The following is a 23,950-nucleotide window of genomic DNA, read 5'->3' as shown; positions in this document are numbered from 1 at the left end:
GGTTCATATCTATCTATCTATCTATCTATCTATCTATCTATCTATCTATCTATCTATCTATCTATCTATCTATCTATCTATCTATCTATCTATCTATCTATCTATCCATCTATCCATCTATCTATCTATCTATCTATCTATTTATACATCTATTTATACATCAATCAATCAACTCTATCTATCTATCTATCTATCTATCTATCTATCTATCTATCTATCTATCTATCTATCTATCTATCTATCTATCTATCTATCTATCTATCTATCTATCTATCTATCTATCTATCTATCTATCTATCTATCTCACAGCCCAAACTGTGAACTGTATGTACTGCATGATTTTTGTTCTGTATTAATCAGGGATACAACTAATTTCTTACAGTTTTTTTTAACATGGGATAACATTATATAACGCATGGATTTATTGTTTTTATTATTATCACTATTATTGTTATTATTATTATAATTATTATTGTTGTTATAATCATTATGTTATTCTCGTTGTTGTTGTTATTAGTACTGGCGGATGTTCAACCTTCACTGAATGTGTAGGTTCTATGAGAACCCCCCCCAAGAAGGGCCACAGATTTCAATCAGGCACAGCGGAAGTCTGCTGCTTCCGGCCTGTAGTTGGGTCCTGCACAGCAGCCCGTGCGAGGTTGTCCTGGAGACCCCGCGCTGCCTGCTCCTCTCTCGTCTCGGGTGAGTTTGTTATAAAACAGCATTTTTCTTTATTATTCCACAAAACTCCTTCTAACCTGCGCTAGTTCCCGCCCGGGCCGAGCCGCCGCCCGCTGCACCGCCGGCGCCATCGAGCCGCCCCGCCGCTGCACCGCCCGGCAAACATGCTCCTTCTCCTGCGAATTCCCAAGCATACCCCCCTCATCCAAGACTATTCCAACATTAACTCATATTTTGCTTGCAGGGACACTCGCATAGCTCGCCCCGGCGCCTCGTCCTCGCTCCCCGGCCCTCGACCCTCCCCTGCCCGGGGCTGAAGCCGAGCGAGGCGACGTGCCAAGCGGCTGCTCGCAATGTGTCCGTCGCTGGGTTTGTTTTGAATGTCAAAGGCTCCGGAGCTAGCTGAATCTTGTTGATAGCCGCTCGGGCTTATTAGCAAGGGGGCTAGCTAGCTGGCTAAGCTAACGACGTCCAGCCCCAGATGCATCAAAATGCTGAGAACGGAGGTAAAAGCAGCTTCTGGGATCGACCGTCGGGGGGAAGTCGGGTCTCCGGCTCGGCTGCGTGGCGGTGGGATTGCGTGTGTTGAAAGGAATCGGTCACATATGCACGGAAAGCTCGTTGAAAACACCAGCTAGCATGTAGCTAGCATGTAGCTAGCACCGCTTGCAGAGTCTCCATTCATATCCTGCGCACTGGCTCCTGCTCGGACCCGAGTCTGGGCTTCGACCCCCGGCCGGAGCTCGGTACCAGGCTCCGGCCGGGGGTCCTCGGGTGTTCTGCGGGTTTGTTGTGACCGCGTCGCTGGAAGTTTTTTGTTGCACGATCGCATTTTGAGACTTTGGAGGTAAAACAAAAAAACAGAAAGAATCCAGCGGCGGTCACATCCCCAGCCGGTGAAAACCGCGCGTTTTCAATTTGTTGTCTTTATTTCTCCTCCGTTGTTTCTCGGTGGGAAGCGAACACTTCTCCTGCTGGAGGGTTTCCTATTGTTACTGATGGTTTCTTTAAAAATGTATAAATAACACGACATGTTGCAGATGTTGGGATGTAAAAATGTAAAACTCGCACATTGGTGTAGTTGTTCAGAATCAGAAGTATTTTATTGTCAAGTACGTTTACACATACAAGGAATTTGCTCTGGTTATTGGTGCATACAATGGACATAGAAACATAAAAACGCAATAAATACAACATACATAGGAGAGCAATAAAAAATAGGAAACCAGTATATATTTACTCACTTTTTACCAATATTTATACAAAGTAACATTTATTTTGACATAAATATTGGTATTGTTAAAGTTCAATCTTTTCTTGTTGCTTCTGTGCTTTTGCTTTATTCTCATAAAACGCTTCTAACTAAACGTCAGCCTGCAATACGTGCTGTGATTTCATGTTCTGAGTCATAACTCCAAATTTGAATTTGATTGTGCAACTCAACAAAACAGCCTTTTAAACAATAAGAATAACTAGATGTGTTTATTTATGGCCTGGTGGTGGAATTTGCTAGGACAATATTTATATGAAGTCATTATTATATAAATAGCAAAACACTTAGATTTGTGAGTTTTGATAGTTCTGTCTTACAAACCGAAAGTTGTAACTAAGCACATGATTATACAATGATTATAAATAATGAATAACAACATGACATTAAACTCACACATTTGGTGTAGTTGTTAATGTCCAATCTTTTTCTGTGCTTTTGCTTTATTCTCATAAAACGCTTCTATCTTAACGTCAGCTAGCTATGTGAGCTGTGATTTCATGTTCTGAGTCATTACTCCAAATTTGATTTTTGAATGTGCAACTCAAAAAAAGAGCCTTTTAAACAATAAGAATAACTTGATGTGTTTATTTATGGCCCGGTGGACAATATTTATATGAAGTCATTATTATATAAAAAGCAAAACACTGAGATTTGTGAGTTTTGGTAGTTCTGTCCTACAAACCGAAAGTTGTAACTAAGCACATGATTATACAATGATTATAAATAATGAATAACAATATGACATTAAATCCTGCCCTCGTGGTTATTCATTATCAGATGTTGCTCTTCCTGTCAAAGTACAATATAAAAATCAGTGCCCAGACATCACAGGGATAATATTATAGATGCGCAGTAGTGTACACAGAGGGTTTTAAATAGTATGAGCTTTGTCAACAAGTCGTTTTTGGGGTTTGTGTTGTTTTTATGTGCATTAATAGGGAAGTATATCTCCGAACTTTAACACCTTGCTCCTCTTTTCATCAGTTGTCATGGATGATGAAGACGGCAGGTGCCTTCTAGATGTAATTTGGTAAGTCTCTGTTTGAGAACCTGCTCTGTTGGTTTGACTGGAACTGTTCGGTCGTCTTTCTTCATGTTGTGAATCTCATTGTTTCCCTCCTGCAGTGACCCAGAAGCTCTCAATGACTTTCTTCATGGATCTGAGACCCATGTGAGTACAAGAGATATATTCTTTGTCTTAAAGAAGTCGCACCTTGTGATTTCTCTTTTCCCCAAAAACAAAAAATGGATTTGTAATTGAAGCGATGAGAGGAGTCTCGGGTGACTCCGTTCTTAGGTCAGGTTCAGATTAGGCCTCAGTGAACCCTGAAACCCACCCACCCACCCCCCCACTGCTTTTATATACTTTTTCCCCTTTTAACTGCTTTTTCTCTGCTTAATTATCGTCTTTGCTTTGGATTGCACGGTTTATGGTTTCAGCCTGCCTTCCCTTTTTTATGAGGCCAATCCACAAAAAGAGAAAATGCTAATACTAACACTTCCCAACCCTGAATTATTCCTCTCATTTTGCCCCTGCCCTCCCTTCGTCGCTTATCTTTTCGCTGTTTCTCGGCGGTCTGGGTTCTCCGGACTGTGCTCTGTCCTTTCCTTGCCCTCCTCCTCTGTTTGATTGTCTGTGTATTTCTCTGTCCTTGTGGCTTTTGCCTGCTGGTTTGGGGGCCTTTGGTTTCTGTCTGTCCTATCATGGGTGGGTGTGTCTGTAGTTGGACACTGACGACCTTTTGGATGGTTCGAGCGACCCCTCCAGCTCGTTCTTCTCTACCACTGGGGTGAGTAACATCCCCCAATCCTCCTCCCTCTGTTTTCTCTCCATCTATGTAGCATGCAACTCCAAATACCCTCCCTTCCCACTAACCACACCTACACTTTACAAGCTGTGATTTTGCCGCGATTTGACAAGAGGTTTTTGTGGGATTTTCATGTGTGCAATTCTGTGTTTAATTCTGTTTTGCTCCTCTGCATCCCATCTGTATCTAGCCATCAGTATTCTTCCATCACCTGGTTTCACTTCTCTCCTGTGTCCTCTCCTCCTTTCCTTTTAAGGGCCATGTTCCAGAGGTCCAGCCTGCTGTCCAGCTGTCGGCCAGTGAGCCGGCAGGCCTGCCCAGAGTCAGTGTTGACCTGGACTTCCTGGAGGATGAAGACATCTTGGGAGGGTCCCCAGGTGGCGAGGGTGGGAGCAACGGCATTGGGTCGAACCACGAGCCGTGTGACATCCTGCAGCAGAGCTTGGCTGAAGCCAACATCACAGAGCAAAGCTTACAGGAGGCCGAGGCTGAGCTGGACCTGGGCTCCTTTGGAATTCCAGGCCTTACACAGGTGGTTCAGACGCTGCCTGATGCCAGCCTCTCTGGGGCTGGAGGCGCTGCTGTAGGCATAGGTGTTGGCACCACCGCTCCTCCCCCCAATGCCACGGCCGACATGCTGGGGTCAGTGCTTGCTCAGCAGGGCCTTCAGCTTCAATCCCAGGTCATGAACAAGGCCATTAGTGTTCAGCCCTTTATGCAGCCTGTGGGCCTGGGGAATGTGACGCTTCAACCCATTTCAAGTCTCCAAGGTCTTCCCAATGGGAGTCAGTCTGGACATTTGGGTATCGGACAGATTCAGGTTGTGGGTCAGCCCACAGTCATGACTATCAATCAGTCTGGGCAACAAATCTTGGCTAAAGCCATGGGAGGTTACCAGTTGCACCAGTCTGGGCCAGAGGTATCAGGTGCTGGTTCTCAGGCGGGGCTTGGAGGCTCCGGAGGTGGACTTCTGATCCAAGGTAATAAAGCCACTTTGGGATCTCAAGCTTTAAATGGACCAGCTGTCTGTGTCAGCAGCACAAACAGCATCAGTGGCAGTACAATGACGGCTACTGCTGGGCTTGTGGGCTTTGGCAGCAACACTCTAAGTTCAGGACTTGGACCTCAGACGCAGAATCAAGGCCAAATCATGCAGAACGTGATCATCCAACGCACACCAACACCCATTCAACCTAAACCCCCCCATGGGGGCGCCATCCAACCGAAACTGTTCAAACAGCAGTCACAGCCAACAGCCCAAACCCTGCAGAACGATGCCCACAAGGCTTTAGGGCATTCTCAGAATGTAGCCTTCCTGACAGGCAAGCCGGGCTCGAACGTTGTCCTCAGTACTCAAGCCACAACACAAGGCACCCAGTTTCAACAAGCCCTTTTCAAGCAACAAGCAGCACAACAATCTGGCAAGCCCCTCAGCGTACACTTGTTAAACCAATCAGGCAGCATCGTTCTTCCCCATCAGACAGTCCTGCAAGGTCAGAACCACCAGTTTCTCCTGCCACAGCTACAGGCAGGTGGGCAGATCCTGACTCAGCACCCTGGGGGCCACATCATAACTAGCCAGGGTCCTAATGGGCAGCTCATTGCAAACCAGATTTTAACAAACCAGAATATCAACCTGGGTCAGATGCTGGCTTCACAGGGCCACCCTGGGGGGGCCCACATCCTCTCTGGACCCATTCAGCTCCAGTCTGGCCAGATGGGCACATCCACCCTCTTTCAGATGCCTGTCTCATTGGCTCAGACTCAAAACCAGACACAGACCCACACGGTCTCGGGTCATGCCCAAACAGTCATACAGGGCATGCCCCTCCAGAATTCCCTGACCATGCTGAGTCAAGTGGAGGGTCTGAGCCCGGCGGTCACCCTCCAGCCTGCCCTGCAACCTCAGCCGGGCGGAGTCCCCAACAGCAGCAGCACAGGAGCAGCCACCATGGGTCAAGGCCAGCCTGGAGAGTGTGTGACTGTTCTGGGCAGCTCCACAGACCAGGCTGCTCATCCCTCTCAGCAGCATGTGCAGCAGTCCTCCATTCTCACCATGCAACCTTCTGTGTCCGTGGCTATCACAGTGCCCTCCTCTTCTCCGTCCATGTCTGTGTCCACCTCTTCCCCTGTCACAGCAGTGGGGCTGGTCCCCCATCAGGCTCAGCACAGTCCGGGCAGGTTGCTGCTCACCAACAACCAGGGCTCCAGCATGATCCTGAGCCAGGAGTCTCTGCAGATGTTCCTGCAACAGGTCAGTGCTCCACTCTTTTTTTTTGTGTGCGTTTGCTACAGTTGTGTAGAGTTAACATTGTTTCATCAGTCAAATAAATAACATGCACGGAGTGATATCTTGGTCTGACCTCTTTGGTTTACTATTTTACTCCCCCCTCCTTCCCTCCAACCCTCTTCCTCCTTCCCTCCTTCGTCCTGAAATGGTAAACGTACTCCTATCAGGAGCAGCACCACCAAACAGAGAATGAGTCCACCCCCCCCGTGGGCGTACCAGCGTCCGTAATCGTCAGCAGCAACAGCGTCACTGCTCTGGCCCCCGCTGTCAATGACAGCCAGTTAGCTGACTCTTGGGTGGGTCAGAGCCACAGTCCTTCCCCTGGCCCCTCCCACATGACAGCAGTGGTAAAGCAGGTAGAAGTGCCCCCTTTATGTTAAGCCCCCCCCCCCCCACTTGTTGCCGCTGCTGCTACCACAACGTTAGGGTATCTTACCTCTACCCATCACTGCTCTGTTCTTCTCCTCTGCATTCATTGTTGCTTCCATGGCTCTCACTGCTGCGCTGCTGCAGATCCTAAATGCAAAACATTACTAATTTGCTTGCAGCTTCCTGTGTGTTTCTAACATTGCTTCATTATATATATGTAGAAAAAGCATGACCATCATTCCAGTTTTTCATACACATTGTGTCGTAGCCACTGTGCCATTTCAACATTTAACTTTATCAACCTCTTTGGAGTCTGGAACTGAACTCAAATTAATTGTTTAACTAATTTGGTTTGTCTATCATTCATTCTATGCATTTTGTAACCGAGTCTAGAAACCATGCTCGTGCTTAATAACAGAGCTAGCAAGGTGTCACCTTGTTTACCTTTTCACTAACAATGATTTAACCCACTCACCTTCCTCAATCCAATTTGATCAACTCACCTCCATCTTCTGCATCACTGACCAATGACTGATAAATCAATCCATACCTCTCAGTCCTGCACTTCTCATTTAGACTGTTGTGTCCTCACAGTGCCACTACTCCCTGTAACCCCTAGTTTGACCAGTGTAACGACCCCAAAGCCAAATGCTACCCCGACCTCCCCCCCCGTCCCCGAAGCCTCCAGATCACTTTCTACTTAACCATCACAAGCCCTGCAGATCTTGACTTCTTGCTTATGTCGACTGTTTTTTTTCTTTTTGCCTTTTTGCCAAATGATCATTGCTCTCTTTTTTATGTGTAATCCTCCTCAAGCACTAGAAAAGAAATCACTGGGTTTCTACTCCTTTAACTTAAGCAGCTACTCGATTGTAAAGTCTAACACTTTGCTTTTTGTATTGTTATCTGTGTTGTTTTACCCTAGTTGTGTTGTTTTGTATTGGGGTTGGGCGATAATTCTGAATTTCCGTTAATTGATTTTCACGAAATATGATTAACGGAAAAATTATTATATATGTTTAAACCAGTATGAAGGTTTTTGTGTTACATTTGTGAAGAGTTGTATCTAATGCAATCACAAACAGTGGAATACTGTCTTTGCATTAAATATCACAAGTATTTTACATACGGCCAAAGACACATTTGGCCTCTTACTGTAATTTTGTACACGTTGTAATTTTGATTGTGATAGAGGAATATCACCCAGCCCCATTTTGTATCTTGCTAATCTAGAGCCAAGCACTAGAATCACATTTACTCTAAACTGTGTGCATGTAGAACTTTGTGTGTGTTTAATTTTTGTGCTTAATGTCCCTAAATGTCCTCCTGTGTTTTATATTGTGTACATTCTTGACCCAGATACTTATATCAATATATTGTGATTCCACCTCTCCAGGTACCCTCTAGTGGACATCAGCAGCCCCTGAAGATCCAGAGCATGTCCCCGTCAACAGCCATGACAGCGCCCCCGGTGGCCGTCAGCCCTCAGCCCTCCCAGTCCCCCCTCACCCTGAGCCAGCAGATCCAGTCACCGCTCCATCAGCAGCAGTCACGTCCTCCCTCCCAGCCTCAGCCACAGTCTCTAACTCCCTCCCGCTCCTGCACGCCCTCGTCTCAGATCTTCATTCTCCACAACCAGATTACAGAATCTCCCCAAAGTGTTTCGCAAGGCCAGCCGCAGCAGCCACAGCTTCAGCAGACACACATTCAAGTTCAGCTTCAGCCGCGGCCAGCCTCTCAGCCGGCCCCCTATCAACAAGAGATGCCTCCTATGTCACAGTCACCTAAGCCTCCTCAGGCACCAGCTGCACAGCACCAGTTCACCGCAGCTCCTGTCAGCACTTCTGCCGCTGCTGTCCTGAAAGCCCAGGTTCCCCTCCCGGGTCTGACAGCAGAGCAGCAGCACCACCTGCAGCTGGTGGGAGCGCAGATCCAGACCCTGTCCGGCATCGCCCAGCCGTCGCCGCAGCAGAAACAGCTGCTGGATAAGCTGCACCAGGTAAAATTACTTGAATGTTATGAATTTTACATGAAATCAGAGGTTTCACCATTAAAGCCGTCTTGTGTATTTTGACTTCACAGTTGAATAATCAGAATCAGAAGGTATTTATTGCCAAGTAGGTCTACACCTACCTGGAATTTGCTCTGGTTATTGGTGCATACAAGGAACATAGAAACATAAAAACACAATAAATACACCACACATAAGAATAACAATAAAAAACAATATATATTTACTCACTATTTACTTCTTATTCTTATCTCTGTTTGTCTTTGATCTGATGCTGCTCGTACTGTTATAGATCTTCATTAATGGAGTTGCAAATTAGGTTGCTACTTAGACTCAACGAGTATACTTTTGCATTCTTTAAAATTCTTGTAGAAAGTCCCCTGGAGATAAGATATGCAATTTATCAATCAATCAGGAGTTTGTTTAGTCTCCTGTAAACATCCTCGGGTCATCTTCAGTTTCTTATTTAAATGAAAAGCATGTTCGGATGTGTTTCCAGGTCCAGCAGAACATCCTGCTGCAGGCCGCGCAGCCAGCTCAGCCTCAGCCTCAAGTCACCAGTCAGTTCAGTTCCCAGCAAGATGTGCCTGTCGATAAAGTTGTGATTTCATCAGCAACCAGTACACCTGCTCAACTTCCCTCTGTGCTGCAGCCGACACCAGTGCTCGTCAAAACTCCGGCTCCAGGTTGGACGCAGTTTACTGTTGATGTAAATCCCAAAGATCCTGAATACACTTTTAAAAATGTCTCTCTTTAACGATGTTTCCTCTTATTTTAGCATCAAGTGACTTACAGGTATTCTCAGGAGCCCAAGGGCCAGCTGGAGCAATGGTGAATCAGACTGTCACTCCTGCAAGCCTTACCCAGCCTGCACAGGTCAGTTACACTACAAAGATCCTCCAAGAACTCCACCCTGGTCCTATTTGTTGTGTTTTATATTTATATATAATTTCAAAATGATATCTGTCCCCACAGGTTCAGCCAAAGCCAGGAGTGATCAGCTCAGTCGGAGGGATGACTCTGGGGAAAGGTGGGATGCAGATCCAGGTGATAGGAGGTAGTCTGACTCAAATGCCTGCTCTACAGCCCCTAGCTCCCGCACAACCTCAGGTAAATACGACTCTGAAGAAAGTGCCTCTGTTTGAGTTCAATCTGAAGGTTTTAAGTCCTGGTTTTCATCTCTTTTCTTTACATCGCAGACAACAACAATGAATATGCCTTTCAGTGCAGAGCCCAGTAAAGAAGCCAGGTTCGTACCTCGGGCAATTTAAATGTTATTTTAACCCTCAAAAGCCTATTTTCGTTGAACAATATTTCTTTATCTGCACGTCACTGCAGGATGCTAGAACAGCTGAGGAAACAGCAGGGTTCAGTGCTTCACCCAAACTACAGTGCTCCTTTCCACTCCATTGATGACACACTGCACAGACTGCTGCCTTACCATCTCTACCAGGGAACTGCCAACTCCTCTGAAGACTATCAAAGAGGTAACAAGCCTCTAGTGCTGGCAAAATCCAGTTAAGTGCCCTAATTCAAGACCTTTATGAACATTCTGGTTCTCTTGTGCACAGTGGATGATGAATTTGAGAAAGTCTCCTCTCAGTTGCTGAAACGGACCCAGGCCATGCTGGATAAATACCGCTCCCTGCTCTTTGCAGAGTCAAAAGTAAGTATCTGAACCAGCATTCCGAACGCAGGCCTTTTCGTTGTCTCCTTTTTTCCTGAATTGATTTTGAACCGATTTGTTTTTGGCGTTTAAACCTGAGCAGAGACTGGGCCCCTCGGCAGAGATGGTGATGATCGACCGGATGTTCATTCAGGAGGAGAAGGTCGCGTTGAGTCAGGACAGGATTCTGGCTAAGGAGAGACCAGGTACCCTACCACTGTTTGTTCCTACGTGATTATCTTCATCTAAATCGTACACTGGTTGTATGTGTTTGCTGATGATATTGTTCTTTTTGTGTTATTGCAGAGGAGTTTGTTGCAAATGCTCGCTTGTTGGGGAGTGGAGTTTCATCCCAAGAGAAATCCGCTGCTGCTGAGCGCACGTCAGTGAGTGGAGGTGTACCTGCTGCTGCTGCTGCCCCCCCTCCAGCACCTCCTGCCCTCGTCCCTCTTCCAAACATCGCCCCAAACCCTCCCCCTGCCCCTGCACCCACCCCAGCTCCAGCTCCAGCTCCTGCTCCGGCTCCTCCTCCTGCTCCTGCTCCTAGCGCCGCTTCCGTCAGCCCTTTCCCTTCTACCAAACTAGTAATAAAGCACGGTGGAGGTGGAGCCTCTGTGTCGTGGTCCAGCAGCTGTCCGCCGCATCCGGCTGCACCGAGTAAGGCTGAACCCACCAGCCACAGCTCCTCCTACGGTCGTGGCTCGGCAGCGTCTTACTCGTCGTCGTCGTCCTTCAACTCTCAAGCAGCAGCAGCCGACGATGACGACGCCGTCCCGCAGAGAACCAGCAAACCGCCGATCAAGACCTACGAGGCTCGCAGGAGGATCGGCTTGAAGCTGAAGATCAAGCAGGATCAAACCGGCTTCAGCAAGGTGGTCCACAACACGGCCTTAGACCCGGTGCACACGCCTCAGCAGAGCAGCCAGTCCCTCCCGCAGTCCCAGCCTCAGTCGGCAGCGGCTGTTCCACATCCAAAGTCCCACCCGGTGTCTACCCCCCCTGCTACAGTCATCAGAACTCAGTCCCCCGTATGCACTGCTTCCTCTGAATCATCAGTCCCCATAGCAACCCCTCAATGTAACCCGACACTGAGAGGTAATTTTCCTCCCAATGCAGCCCCATCTTCCTCTACCTCTTCCTCTCACACTTCGTCATCCTCCTCCTCCTCCTCCTCCACTCAAATGAATGGGACATTAGATCATCACGACAGCGGCGGGGGGGTCAAACTCAATCCCGCCGCCACCGCCAACCCCTCGCCAACAACCTGCCGCCTCCCCCTTCGGAAAACCTATCGGGAAAACATCAGTCCCCGTGTCAGACCTGGTGTCCCCGGGGGAGGAGATGAAAGTTTGTCCTACCCCCGGCCCACGCCGTCCCCCCCCCGGCACGAGGCCTCATCCCCCCCCTCAGAGCGGACAGTGATAGCCAGTGTGAAGGTGGAGAAGAGAGGCCGGGAGCCCTCGCACCCGCACACAGAGTCGAGCCACGACCGAGGCCGGTTGGCGAGTGCAATGCAGGGGCTGGAGGAGGTGGACGAGGTGTTTAACCGTGGGATGAAAACCACACAGCACCATCACCTCCCACAGCTCCTAGACAAGGAAGGGGCGAAGGAGAGAGCGGAGGAGCACGCAGAGCAAGAGACGGACGTAAGTAAATACAAGAGGGCGGGGGGGAAGAACAGACACAGGGTCGGTGGGACGTTCAGAATGGACCAGCATGCACCTGGGCCCCCCTCGCCAGAGTCCTTCACACGAGACTCTATACTTCCTGCCAAACGCTGCAAATCGGACTCCCCCGACATGGACAACGCCAGCTTCTCCAGCGGCAGCCCCCCCGACGACTCTCTGAACGAGCACCTGCAGTGCGCCATCGACAGCATCCTCAACCTGCAGCAGGAGCCCTCTGCCCGCGGGCGCCACATCAAAAGCAACAGCAGGCACCACCAACACCAAAGCCAGCGCCCGGGGGGCTCGGCAGCGTCGTCCCACCACAGACCCTCAGTCCAGCCCCCCTCCTCTGCCTCCTCCTCCCCCTCCTTGGCCCAGCACCCTCAGGTCGGTGGGCGTGGCCACAACGGCAGCCTGGTGCCCCAGACTCAAAGTAGATAACAGCCCCTCAGCCCCAGGCCGGACTGACCAGTGGGAGCTCAGAGACAGAACTGGAGGCGGGTGAAGGGGGTCACTGTGAAAACAGTATCACTGTACTACTCTGCCAAGCTGTGCTGGTTTTGTTTGTCCATTTGAATTGTCCAGACATTTCTCTGTCACCTCCAGCCTGAGGCAGACCCGTCATGAGTGAGGTCGAAGGTCACACGGTCTCTGTGAGCTGCAGACTTGACGATGCCTGTCGCTTTGTTTGTGTCCCGTCGAGAAACCAGATGAAACTGTCCCCGAGGTTCATGTTCTCTGTTCATACATTCCTTTCACGTGGCCCGAGCACCGGTCCACAACGGTTCATCTCCTGATTCAAACAGTTTCCCAATGAGCAAGTTGATTCAACAGTTCAAAGGTCAGCGAAGGTCTTTTTTAAATTGGGTTCCTGCAGCTGAGATGTGAAACGATATTCTACCAGGTTCATGCTGTGATAGGTCAAAAATACTCAGTGTCTTCCTTCACCAACCAAATTGAATGCTCTTATCATGAAGGTAATTTGGCTTCACTGATGCTTAAATGACATTTTTCTCTTTCTTTAAGCATCATGCTAACATGTATTTCATATAAACATCAGGTGAATTTCACAGTAAGTCATGTTAAGGGAAGCATTGAGGAAATGTTGACGCTGTTTTTCCTGTTGACTGCTCGTGGGAACTGTGTCAAGATGTAAATGAACTCATGAGGAAATTCAGTTTAGTCTCTGCATTCTAGTGTCAGACAGTTTTCCAGGTTCTTGTTTTTAGATGACGCCTTCACTCACACTTGCCCCCCCCCCACCCCTTCATGTTACTCACAGGTTTAGGACTTCATGCATTTTAGTCAGCAGCAGGGGGCAGGCCGGTTTTTAACTGTCGATTTTCTGTGTTCTCAAGTCTGTTTGTTTCATATTTCTGCAACTGTGTCCCTGCCTCCTGTGTGTGTGCGTGCGTGTGTGTTTGTTTTTTTTTTTTTTAAGCCTGTTGGACAATTCAAACATAAACACAGCACAAGCATTGAAATGGAAAAAAAGGAACAATAATATTGTACAAAAAAGGCCGTGAGAGAATTTGAAGTATAGTATTACAGATTAATTTTGTATTGTATTTATTGTGTATATTGACACTTTTTAAAAAGAAATGTACATTTAGTAAAACTGTAAATTAAACCTTGCTTCTTTTATGAATCACTGCAGGTCCCCGTCTGTCATTTGTCCAGTTGTTTCCTAATCCTCGGGGCTGCATTCCTCTGGATGATGAATGATGGCGTGCTGCGTGAGAGTCGTGGGGGGGGGGGTGGTGGGACTGGGGTGGGGTGTGTTCTCTATCAGGCAGCCAGCAGGTGGTGCATGGAAGTGGGAAAGTAGGGCTTGTTTGTTCGCTTGAGTGCCTGGAGTGTCCATGGAGTTTGGGAGAGGGGGAGGAGCTACAGAGGGGTGAAGCTATCACATCTGTAAACGTATGACATGTTGAAGGAGTAGAGGGGGGGGGGGGGGAATAAACAGAAAAATGTGGAAGGGTGCAGCACGAGGCTGTGTTCATCATTCTAATTATGCATAAGTAGACAGTGAGGTTATGTCATGTTTATAGGAGGAAAAAAAAAAACGACTCCACCCAAATTATTTATTCACAGCCCCCCCCCCACCCCCTCTTCCTCCAGCTCCACACCCTCTGACCACAGCTCATCCCTGCCCTGAGCCCAGTGTTAGTGCTGCTCGGCATCCCTGGAAGAGGAGGTGCATTCAACTCAGAGAGAAGTTTGCCTCTGCGTAGTGTGTGTGTCTCTCTGTGTGTGTCTCTCTGTGTGTGTGTGTGTCTCTCTGTGTGTGTGTGTGCTCCTTCAGAAAGCAGAGTAAGGATCCACGCCAGATTTTGGAGCTCATCTGAAGTACATTAAACCCTGGAGAAGAAGGATCCTGTGTAGTCCCGCTGCCCTGGCGCTCTGCTGAGAGCTCCCATTCGCTGTCACAGCTACACCCATACAAGTAGCTGCAGCTCCTCCAGCAGACTTCCACTGTTTTTGTGTCAAAATATTTTTCCACACTCCAGAGGGCAAGAGAGAGGGAGAGTGGAAGAGGTCTGCGCTTTCTCCATAAGAACTTGGTAACTATTGCTTTTCAAAACTTTAAATATGATTAGAGCACTCAGCTTTGAATTTGTACTTTTACTCAATATATCCAGATTGTGATGCAGCAGTTTAATGTTTTTTAGTATAAGTATCAGTCCTGTCTATAAACTTGTCAATAGTCATTTTCCATTCCTTCTTTCCGATGCGTTAGTGTTACTCCTCGGTTGCTTGATGCTCCTGGAGGCTACAATTAAAATACGTTTCTTGATCCAAGTCCAAAAACTGTTGCAACTGTGGTTCACAAACCCACAAGGCATTTTTTCCACTGTCGTTTAACTTCAGAACTTCATCCCAGTCGATCCTTAACCAAACTTAAAATCTCTGGGGAAGCCTGAAATCAACTCGTACCCACACGTCTCTGCTGGCACAAAGCTGTTTTTTATGAAATCACATTTAATGTCTCCTCTGTAGATCCCCGGGGTTCGCCATTTTGACAAGAACCCTGTCCACACAAGTCTTGTGATTAGTCTGTGCTCAGCGGCCTTCGTCTCCTCTGGGCACATTTTTCCTTTAATCCTTGTTCAAGAGGGACTTTAAAGAGAGAAGAAGCTCTTCATAGATGAGTTACCGTCTGCTGATGCATGTCTTCTGCTTCTAATAATGAGCTGCGACTTCAAATCCCCATCCAGTGTTTCTGGTTATCTAGACAGAGTCGGATAAGATTCTCACTTTAAGGGGTTAAAAGAGGTTAAATGAGTTTTTCCTTGTATAGTCTTCGTCTGGAGGTCTTTTCCTTACGTGAGGATTGAGCCGTGCACGTATACAGGGGATGAAAGGAATGTCTTACTCATTTCGCTGTAGAGCAGTGAGCTGTGTCTGTGCCCGACACAGGGCTGGGTTTGCAAGTTTTCCAGCATGAACACCAATTTTTTCCAGGCATGCTTGGACAATGCTTGGCTCGCTCCCGGTGGGCTGAGGCTTACACCAGATTCCACATCCTTACTCTAGGTTGTGGCAGATCTTGATCACCGGGGTCCAGACACACAAAGACACTTTTTTCGCCCCCTGGATTAATCTCAATTGGATTAACCTCTAACTTTTGTCATTCCAGGAAATATAAATAGTCAGGGGGAGATCCCGACTTGCAAAGAAATCCTCATCCCTATCGTTCCTCTTGGCGTGTGCAGAGGAGGCTTCAAGGCCGAGGGAGCAGCAGTCGCGTAAATACAGGAAACATCTGAAGATTTTCCAGGGCTCAGCCAAAGGAAATACAGCTCTGAACAGCAGACGCAACTCTGTCAGGGATTATTGTAAGAGAATCACAATCTCATTAGTCGATCAGCATGTCACGCTGGGGGCGAAAAAATGTGAAGAAAGCGCCGGAGGTGATCCGCACTGTGACAGAAGGACTGAAGTCCCTGTATCGTAAGAAGCTGATGCCTCTGGAGGAGTACTATGGTTTCCATGACTTCCACTCCCCCAGTCTGGAGGATGCAGATTTCGATAACAAGCCCATGGTGCTGGTGGTGGGTCAGTACTCCACAGGGAAGACCACCTTCATCAAGTAAGACATTACACCATCGGACATGCAAAGACATTACACCATCGGACATGCAACCTGTTCACTAGTGTGTGAGTGTTACGTTTATTTAAGTGCGAGTAATGAAGGAAATCACAAGTTTTGTTTGTGACTCACAGGTATCTACTGGAGCAGGATATTCCCGGGAGCAGGATCGGACCGGAGCCCACCACCGACTGCTTCACCGCCATCATGCATGGCGAGGTGGAGGGGGTCATCCCCGGGAACGCCCTCATCGTGGACCCCAACAAACCTTTCCGGAAACTCAACCCGTTCGGAAACACCTTCCTCAACAGGTGAGCTGTGTAAAGAATCCACCGAGGCAGCCAGATACACATCAGCGAGAAACGGGCCGACTCCAGCAGGGAGCCCATACAGGGAACGGAGAGATAACAGACATGTTTTTCAGCTCTTTGGAATTTCAAGTGCTTGTGCCAAATTTCAGAGCGGGGAGGCACTCGCCTTATTTGTGGAAAAAACTGAGAAAGGGAGCGATATCACCCCGAGAGGATGACGAACGCTAAGGCTCTCTGGCAGGAACTGCAATGTACGCAAGTTGAAAGTGGAGGTCAGAGGCCTCCAAACCCCCCCCCCGGGGCAGAGACAAACAAAATGAAGTCACACGCGTTATGAGAATCTGTGAGTCTACGTCTCTGCTGCCAGATTTCTGTTTGTTTTTCCACTTTTGGAAACCAAGAAAGTCAAATATCCTACAACAGAGCAGTTTGATCCACTAGCAGGGGAACAGGAGGGAACCGGCCTGACCTGAGAGGCTCATACAGTGACCTCCTGTTAACGCGTCTCCAACATGGAGCTCCGATGCCAGTTTTCCAGCAGAGACCTTCCCTCCCTCCCTCCCTCCCTCCCTCCCTCCCTCCCTCCCTCCCTCCCAGGGTGTGTTTGCGTACGTATTGTCGTCTCTCCTCCTGCGTCGACTTCCTGCTCCGAGAGCCGCTGGGCTCGTTAAGTTCATAAAATACAGGAAGTGGTGTTGTTGTTCTAGGCCACACATCGTTAGCAGACCTTATTGTTTGATTCTGGCACTAGTGGTCATTTTCCTTCAGGAAGCGTCGAGGCAATGAGAGGCCTACTTGCACACAATGGCCTGCAGAGGGAGGGGTGGGGTGGGGGGGGGGATGTCGTCCAATCAGCCCCTGACATCACATTGGCCTCTTTGATACCAGTTAACCATTTTGCACATGATTTAGATTCTTTCCATCGACGCTGACAGAGTTTCCTATAAGGGCGACCTCTGTGACCTTTGTCATGTTTCTATCTGAGTGTTCTTCTTTCCACCGATCAGGTTCCAGTGTGCCCAGATGCCCAACCAGGTCCTGGAGAGCATCAGCATCATCGACTCCCCGGGGATCCTGTCCGGGGCCAAGCAGAGAGTGAGCCGAGGTATGAAGAGCAGAAAAGGTGAGGAGAGGGCATTGGGGGGGGGTCCCGCAGAGACACAACATCCCCTGAGCATCGTCTCACCAACTCATCTCATTGGCACGCCTGGCTAACTCCTGGGAGCAGTTTGCTCTGTCACAATAACACTTGGCAGCGGGAGGAGAAACCGTCTCAGCAGAACTCGGCAGCAGTAAAAATCCTAATCAGGAGCAGAGACAGAAGTGAAACCTGTCAGCACATCGGGAGAAATAACCATCATCATCATCATCATCTCACTCTTCATCCACACGTCGAGTCACCCACCATTCAATTCAATCTGCATGAGCAACTAACAAGTTTAAGTGGAGAGTGAAAAACATGTTTCCTCAGTGAACTCTGCTCGGGTCAGTCCAGCAGATTTCAGGTTTTGAAATATCCGACAGACAAGATTCCTTTCTCTCTCTCCGGAAAAATACAACGATGCACAGAATGTTGTTTGTGGATTTCACAACAATAAATGAATCTTTGCACAGTGTTTCATCCAATATATTAAAATAGTTTTAAAACGATGTCCCGGTTGCTCGGGACAATCCAAATGATTTCTTACGTAGTTGAGTCACATAAAAAAAAAGTGCTGTACAATAAAAGAAGATCCAATAAAAATAAAGAAGTTATAAACAAAATACAAGAGAAGAGTGAAATAAAATATCAGACAATCACATAAAATACTATAAAAAAAATGCTATGATGTGGGTAAAAACAACTTTAGATTTGGATTGTAAGTGAATTATCTAAACTTTGTTATTTGGGTGAACTGACCCTTTTCAGTATCAACAAATCAGTAAACCAAAAATTAAGTGGTTTTATTTGGCTCCTATTTTAAATGTATAATATAGATTTGACTGAGATGTGTGTGACGTGAGGTTTGACGTGCACACAGCAGACGACGGGTTTGTGTCTGTGTCGACCTTCTCCACCCTCTCCTGACCCCTGTGTTCACCAGTTGAAGAGACACGAATGTGGATTCTCTTTCTTTGATATTCATCATGTGCGTTCAAACAGGTTACGACTTCCCAGCCGTGCTGCGCTGGTTTGCCGAACGCGTGGACCGCATCATCCTGCTCTTCGATGCCCACAAGCTGGAGATATCCGACGAGTTCGCCGAGGCCATCGGCGCCCTGAAGGGCAACGAGGACAAGCTGCGGGTGGTCCTCAACAAGGCCGACATGGTGGGCACCCAGCAGCTGATGCGGGTGTACGGTGCTCTCATGTGGTCCCTGGGGAAAGTGTTCAACACCCCCGAGGTCCTGCGCGTCTACATCGGCTCCTTCTGGTCAGAGCCCCTGATGGTCACCGACAACCGGAAGCTGTTTGAGCTGGAGGAGGAGGATCTGTTCGCCGACATCCAGAACCTTCCTCGGAACGCCGCCCTACGGAAGCTCAACGACCTGGTCAAGAGGGCTCGTCTGGTTCGGGTGTGTATCGTCATCGCTGGTGTTTCAACCTCTCTTCACGACACAGGTGTTATAACGTTTGCTGTGCTCTTCCTTCTCCCAGGTCCACGCCCACATCATCAGCTACCTGAAGCAGGAGATGCCCTCTGTCTTCAGAAAAGACAATAAGAAGAAGAATCTGATCTACCAGCTGCCAGTGATCTTCTCCAAGATCCAGCTGCAGCACAACATTTCTGCTGGAGACTTCCCAGACTGTACTAAGATGCAGGTGAGTCAGATGGCTGCTGACCAGAGACTATGATGCTGCAGGACTGCTTGACATATAGTGTTGAAGTTATCCCTCAAAAATGTTTACCCTCATCGATGCTGCTAAAAACTTTAATCCCGATGATGTTTTCCTACACTTGACATCTGATGCACTTGTGTCCGTCCTGGGAGACGGATCCTCACATGTGCCTCTCTGAGGTTTCTACATATTTTAACCTGTTAAAAGTGTTTTTAGTAGTTTTTCCTGACTCTTAGATAGATAGATAGATAGATAGATAGAGTACTTTATTCATCCCCGAAGGGAAATTAAGTTGTCATAGCAGCCGGTATATTTGAATACAATAAAATACAATACAATACAATAGAATAAAATTAAAAATATTGAGGTAGAAAGAATAAAATACAGAAGCACAAGATAAAATACAATAAAATAGGTAGATAAGGTGCAGTGTCAAGATGATGGTAATACTGATGATATGATGGTAATGTTATTGTTAGACAGTATATAACAATAGTACAGTATATATAGTATATAATATAACATAATATATATTTATATATGATAGTAATTATACCAATATAAAAGCAGTATATGGTAATAATGGCAGCAACAGTATATATAATAGTAATGGTGGTATAATAATAGTAATTATAACATGTACACATGTATAAATATGTGTATATAGACTTACGTAAACAAGAATATACAGAGAGTATGATATGATATATAGTAGAAGTATGAATATGAATATAAGTATTTGACTATACAATAGGTAATATAATATACTAATAGTCTAAGAATATGTAGACAGAGTGTGCAAAAGACAATATTATTGTATAATTGTTGAGGGTTAAGGACAGAGGATGTCACACCATGTTAAAGCCCTATGAGACAAATTGTGATTTGTGAATATGGGCTATACAAATAAAATTTGATTGATTGATTGATTGATTGATTGATTCCTCATGTTCTCACCGGTGTAAATCCTTCTCTGTAATTAACCAAACTTTAGTCTTCAAGTCTTCTAGCTAACACTTTTTTGTCATTTCCTTTTCTTTCCCAAGGAGCAACTGATGGTTCACGACTTCAGCAAATTCAAAACCCTGAAGCCTCACCTGATGGCCGCGCTGGACGAGCTGTTGGCCTCCGACATCGCCACGCTGATGCCTCTCCTGCGGCAGGAGGAGCTGGAGGCCGGCGACCAGCCCGGCGTGCAGGGCGGAGCCTTCATGGGGAACCGGGTGGGCCCGTTCAACGAGGGCGACCCCTTCGCCGAGGAGAACGGAGAGGGCGTGGACGGCGAGGAGGAGGACTGGGTGGTGACCAAAGACAAGCCCAAGTACGATGAGATCTTCTACAACCTGGCGCCCAACGAGGGGAAGCTGAGCGGCCCCAAGGCCAAGGACTGGATGGTGAGCTCCCGCCTGCCCAACTCCGTGCTGGGCCGCATCTGGAAGCTGTCGGACGTGGACCACGACGGGATGCTGGATGACGAGGAGTTCGCTCTGGCCAGTCACCTGATCGAGGTCAAGCTGGAGGGCCACGGTCTCCCCCCCGAGCTGCCCAGCCGCCTGATCCCCCCGTCCAAACGCAGGCAGAAGGGCTCCGATGCGTAGACACGAGCCCCTGAGAGAGACTCTCCTCTACCGGCCGTCACATCTCTGCAACTCTTCCTATTCGCTCTTGCCCCCCCCCCCCCTCTCCCCAGACCAATGTCCCAAAAAGTGACATGTGTCCCCTTTTCCTATGAGACTGATTTTGTCTTTGTACTATGAAACAAACTGTATTTAAAGTGTAAGGCTTGCATTTGGTTTACTGCAACAACAAAAAAAAATGAAAAAAGATTGTGTATTTAGACGTCACACGGGTCTGGTTGCTTCTTCCTCTTGGCTCCGGCAATTTTAGCTTCTTATTATGAACTTTAAAAATAAAAAGATATATCCACTTGTGTTGCTGAGCAGATGAAGGCAGGCGCCCTCTGAGCGAGCAGAACTCAACATGTATTTCACAGCAAAAGACTAATTCCAATCACAAGACCTGTTGTTTATTCTTATTTTCGACTCGAGCTGGCAGCACGCGTCTAATAACCTGAACGCATTTCACTTTGACGCTTTGCACGCCACCAGTTCTCTGCTGACTTTATATCTTATTATTTTTGTGTGTATTTGTTGCTGTTTTGTTTGTGCAGACCTCAGTTAAAGAACACGATGTGCTGAGATTCCATGCTGAATGACTGATATATCACTGACTACTGTACACAGCTCCACCAAATGTTTAACTTTTATTGTAACCAAATAAAGATTCTCTGACTGTGTCTTGGTCTCTGCTGTGATTCTTTTGTAAGATACATAGTTTTAAATAGTGAAGAACCATTGAGAGGATTCTGAAAGGGACGTTGTTCAGAAGTGATCGCTGGGCTGCTTCTCCCTTGGATTTTCTTTTCTCTGCAGCTCAGTTGGTTTCTCGGTGACAGACCACATAAACAGTGACTCACACTCTCCCCTGCCAAGTCCCCATACCACCATTTTCCGAGGCTCTCCTTCCCACCATCTGAATCCTTTCCCCCCCCCTCTGCCCGTTCTTCCACCACACACTGAAGCTCAGTCCCGTTCCCTCTCATCCACACACAGATCAACACCCTCACTCCAACCTCCGGCCTCATCCTGTGTAAACTATGTGCTGCTGAACTATGTGTCCTGTATTGAGATGCGTGTGCTTCACATTAGGCTTCCAGGATTCTGCCAGCGAAGGGGGGGGCCTCCTCCTCCCCGCCTCCTTGTTCCACTCCACCATGGAAAGAAACACAAATGAGAAACAGCTCTTCCCTCTCCGCCATCTCTCTCTCTCTCTCTCTCTCTCTCTGGCTCACAGTGACTCACATGTGAGGAATGTGGTGGGCCGGCCCACGAGTTATTAATATCTCCCTTTTCCAAGGGTCTGCTAAGGTTCCTCACACACAGGATCCAGACACTGTACCTTTATGAGAGGGTTTAACAGCATCCCCTGTTTGGAGTGTGTTGCTGTGTAGCATCACCACACCCTCCCCTGTGAAAGTGTGTGGTTATGAGGGGGGGGAAGACGTCTAGTAATGGGGGGACAACAAACCCTGGGGCAGGACGAGTGGAGATAAAGTTCCTTAACTTGATTTCTTGTATATTTTCAAGTAATTTGCCATCGACGCCATTTTGGAGAGCAGAGTAAAAAGACTCCTCACTGCAGCTTGAACAATGCTCGACTGTTATGTAATTACTCTGAGTCATAGATCTGTAGCTGCAGGGTTCCACCACAGCTCTGAGGGTCAGGGGTCAGAGAGGAGGACCCCACCACCCCCCCACACACACACTCAACAAGGACAGACATCCCCCAAACAGTGGAGCTTAGTCAACGGAACCGGGGTCTCCTCCTACGTCACTGGGAGCTTACAGGGGGAATTCCTCGTCCCCTGGAAAAGCAGAGACACTGGAGGTCAGCAGCTGTGGTGGGGGGGTGACCCCTGCTGGAGACAGGCCTCCACCTCACACTGCATGGCCAGTCTTATACCTGTAGAGGGCAGACCTGAGCCCGTGTGCACTCAGCTGGCAGTTTATTAGGTACACTCTGAACCCACTCTGGTTGTACTATTCAGTTTTAAAGGTGTTTATTCCACTGTAGTTTTATTGTGCTTAATATTTAAGCTTTTTCTCATTGATATGAATGTAGTGGATAAAATAACAGAAACGCCATATGTCCATATGACATCATACAATTTAACAGCTCCAAAGTCTACAAGCTGCAAAATGGTCATGAAGTTTATTTAACTCCTTTTTAAATTTGTTCCCATCTTCACGTCAGGACTCTCTGATAAATCTGAATATGTTTTATTTAAGCGCACATGTTTTTTGATTGATTTGTTTGCAGGATTATACAAAATACACGAACTAAACATGGTGGAAAGATGGGGTCTGATTCACTTTAGGTGTAGATGCGAATATTTCCGTTCATTGCAACACTGGGCATTTTTTTAATACATGTGAATTTTTCAGGAAATGATGAACAGATCTTGGTTTAGAATATCATGCATTTTTAGCAGGCTGCTATTTGAGTGAACATCTGAAACGACTTAACAATATTTATAGTCCACGCAAAGTAACCCATTTTGGAGCCAAAAATAGAAGTAATTTTAAATAATTTTTTTCAGCCTAGATTATTTCTATGAGGTGTCTAGAACAACATACTAAAAGTCCTAAGAAATCCTAGTTGAGGAAATATGTTTAATTCTCATCAATGTGTGCCAATAAGGCCCGGCAACAATACACCCAAAGGGGCTATTTTTTTCATTTACTCCTATCAAAATGAAACTTTACACAATGAAAGTAACCATGAAACGTAACATTTTTTGTATTACAAGTTACTTTGAAAATGAATTTTAATATGCAAGTGAGCTATACACTAATCGAATATGCCCAAAATACACCCAAGTAGGCTTAATTTTTTCCTTTACTCCTACCACAATAAAACTTTACATGGTAAAAGTGTACATGAAAAGTAACTTTTTTTCTATTACAAGTCTCTTTTGAAATGAATTTGAATATGTAAATGAGCTCCACACGTATTGAATATGTCCTAATTTGCATAGGCAAAAACACCATTTATATGTATGACAAAAACTCTTGTGTATCTGCTCTGGAGCAGAGACACAAGAGTTAAATAGATTCATATCTACTGTTTACGACATGACAACTAAATAATATAGTTTATCAGACTAATTTATTTTCTCTTTTTATATTTCCACGATAAAAACTAAATAATCATGTGCAGGATAGTTTGTCTTTCTCTGAACTATCAGCTCTACTGAGTGACATTCTACTGCCTCTTGTTAGTACTGTTGAAGCATCATACTTAGATATGTTAATAATGTATTTATAAGACACAGCTGGACATAACAAGGACTATGAATGTGACCCCATTTCTTTTGGGAAATACATGAGCTACTGATCAC

At 46.8% G+C, this 23,950-nt stretch overlaps 2 protein-coding genes across 3 annotated transcripts; both read left to right on the top strand.

The window, feature by feature from the left end:
• The first annotated feature begins 664 nt into the window (after positions 1–664).
• Positions 665–13,416, top strand: bicra (BRD4 interacting chromatin remodeling complex associated protein). Of its 2 annotated transcripts, XM_061073578.1 has the most exons (14): positions 665–702; positions 2,939–2,984; positions 3,080–3,125; positions 4,019–6,016; positions 6,220–6,408; positions 7,818–8,420; positions 8,932–9,118; positions 9,211–9,308; positions 9,408–9,542; positions 9,632–9,681; positions 9,771–9,919; positions 10,004–10,098; positions 10,199–10,304; positions 10,405–13,416. In XM_061073578.1, the coding sequence occupies exons 2-14, from the start codon at positions 2,944–2,946 to the stop codon at positions 12,204–12,206; spliced, it is 5,499 nt and encodes a 1,832-aa protein (XP_060929561.1). In that variant the 5' UTR covers positions 665–702; positions 2,939–2,943; the 3' UTR covers positions 12,207–13,416. The 2 variants fall into 2 exon arrangements, with proteins under 2 accessions (XP_060929561.1, XP_060929562.1); XM_061073579.1 differs by lacking the exon at positions 6,220–6,408.
• Positions 13,417–14,059: 643 nt separating this feature from the next.
• ehd2b (EH-domain containing 2b) lies at positions 14,060–20,684 on the top strand. Its single transcript, XM_061073045.1, has 7 exons — positions 14,060–14,329; positions 15,406–15,858; positions 15,993–16,169; positions 17,177–17,274; positions 18,313–18,725; positions 18,808–18,972; positions 20,037–20,684. The coding sequence occupies exons 2-7, from the start codon at positions 15,638–15,640 to the stop codon at positions 20,586–20,588; spliced, it is 1,626 nt and encodes a 541-aa protein (XP_060929028.1). The 5' UTR covers positions 14,060–14,329; positions 15,406–15,637; the 3' UTR covers positions 20,589–20,684.
• The last annotated feature ends 3,266 nt before the right edge of the window (positions 20,685–23,950 follow it).

This window comes from Limanda limanda, chromosome 6 (assembly GCF_963576545.1).
Source record: "Limanda limanda chromosome 6, fLimLim1.1, whole genome shotgun sequence".
Lineage (NCBI taxonomy): Eukaryota > Metazoa > Chordata > Actinopteri > Pleuronectiformes > Pleuronectidae > Limanda > Limanda limanda.
This window is presented reverse-complemented; position numbering and strand designations above follow the sequence as displayed.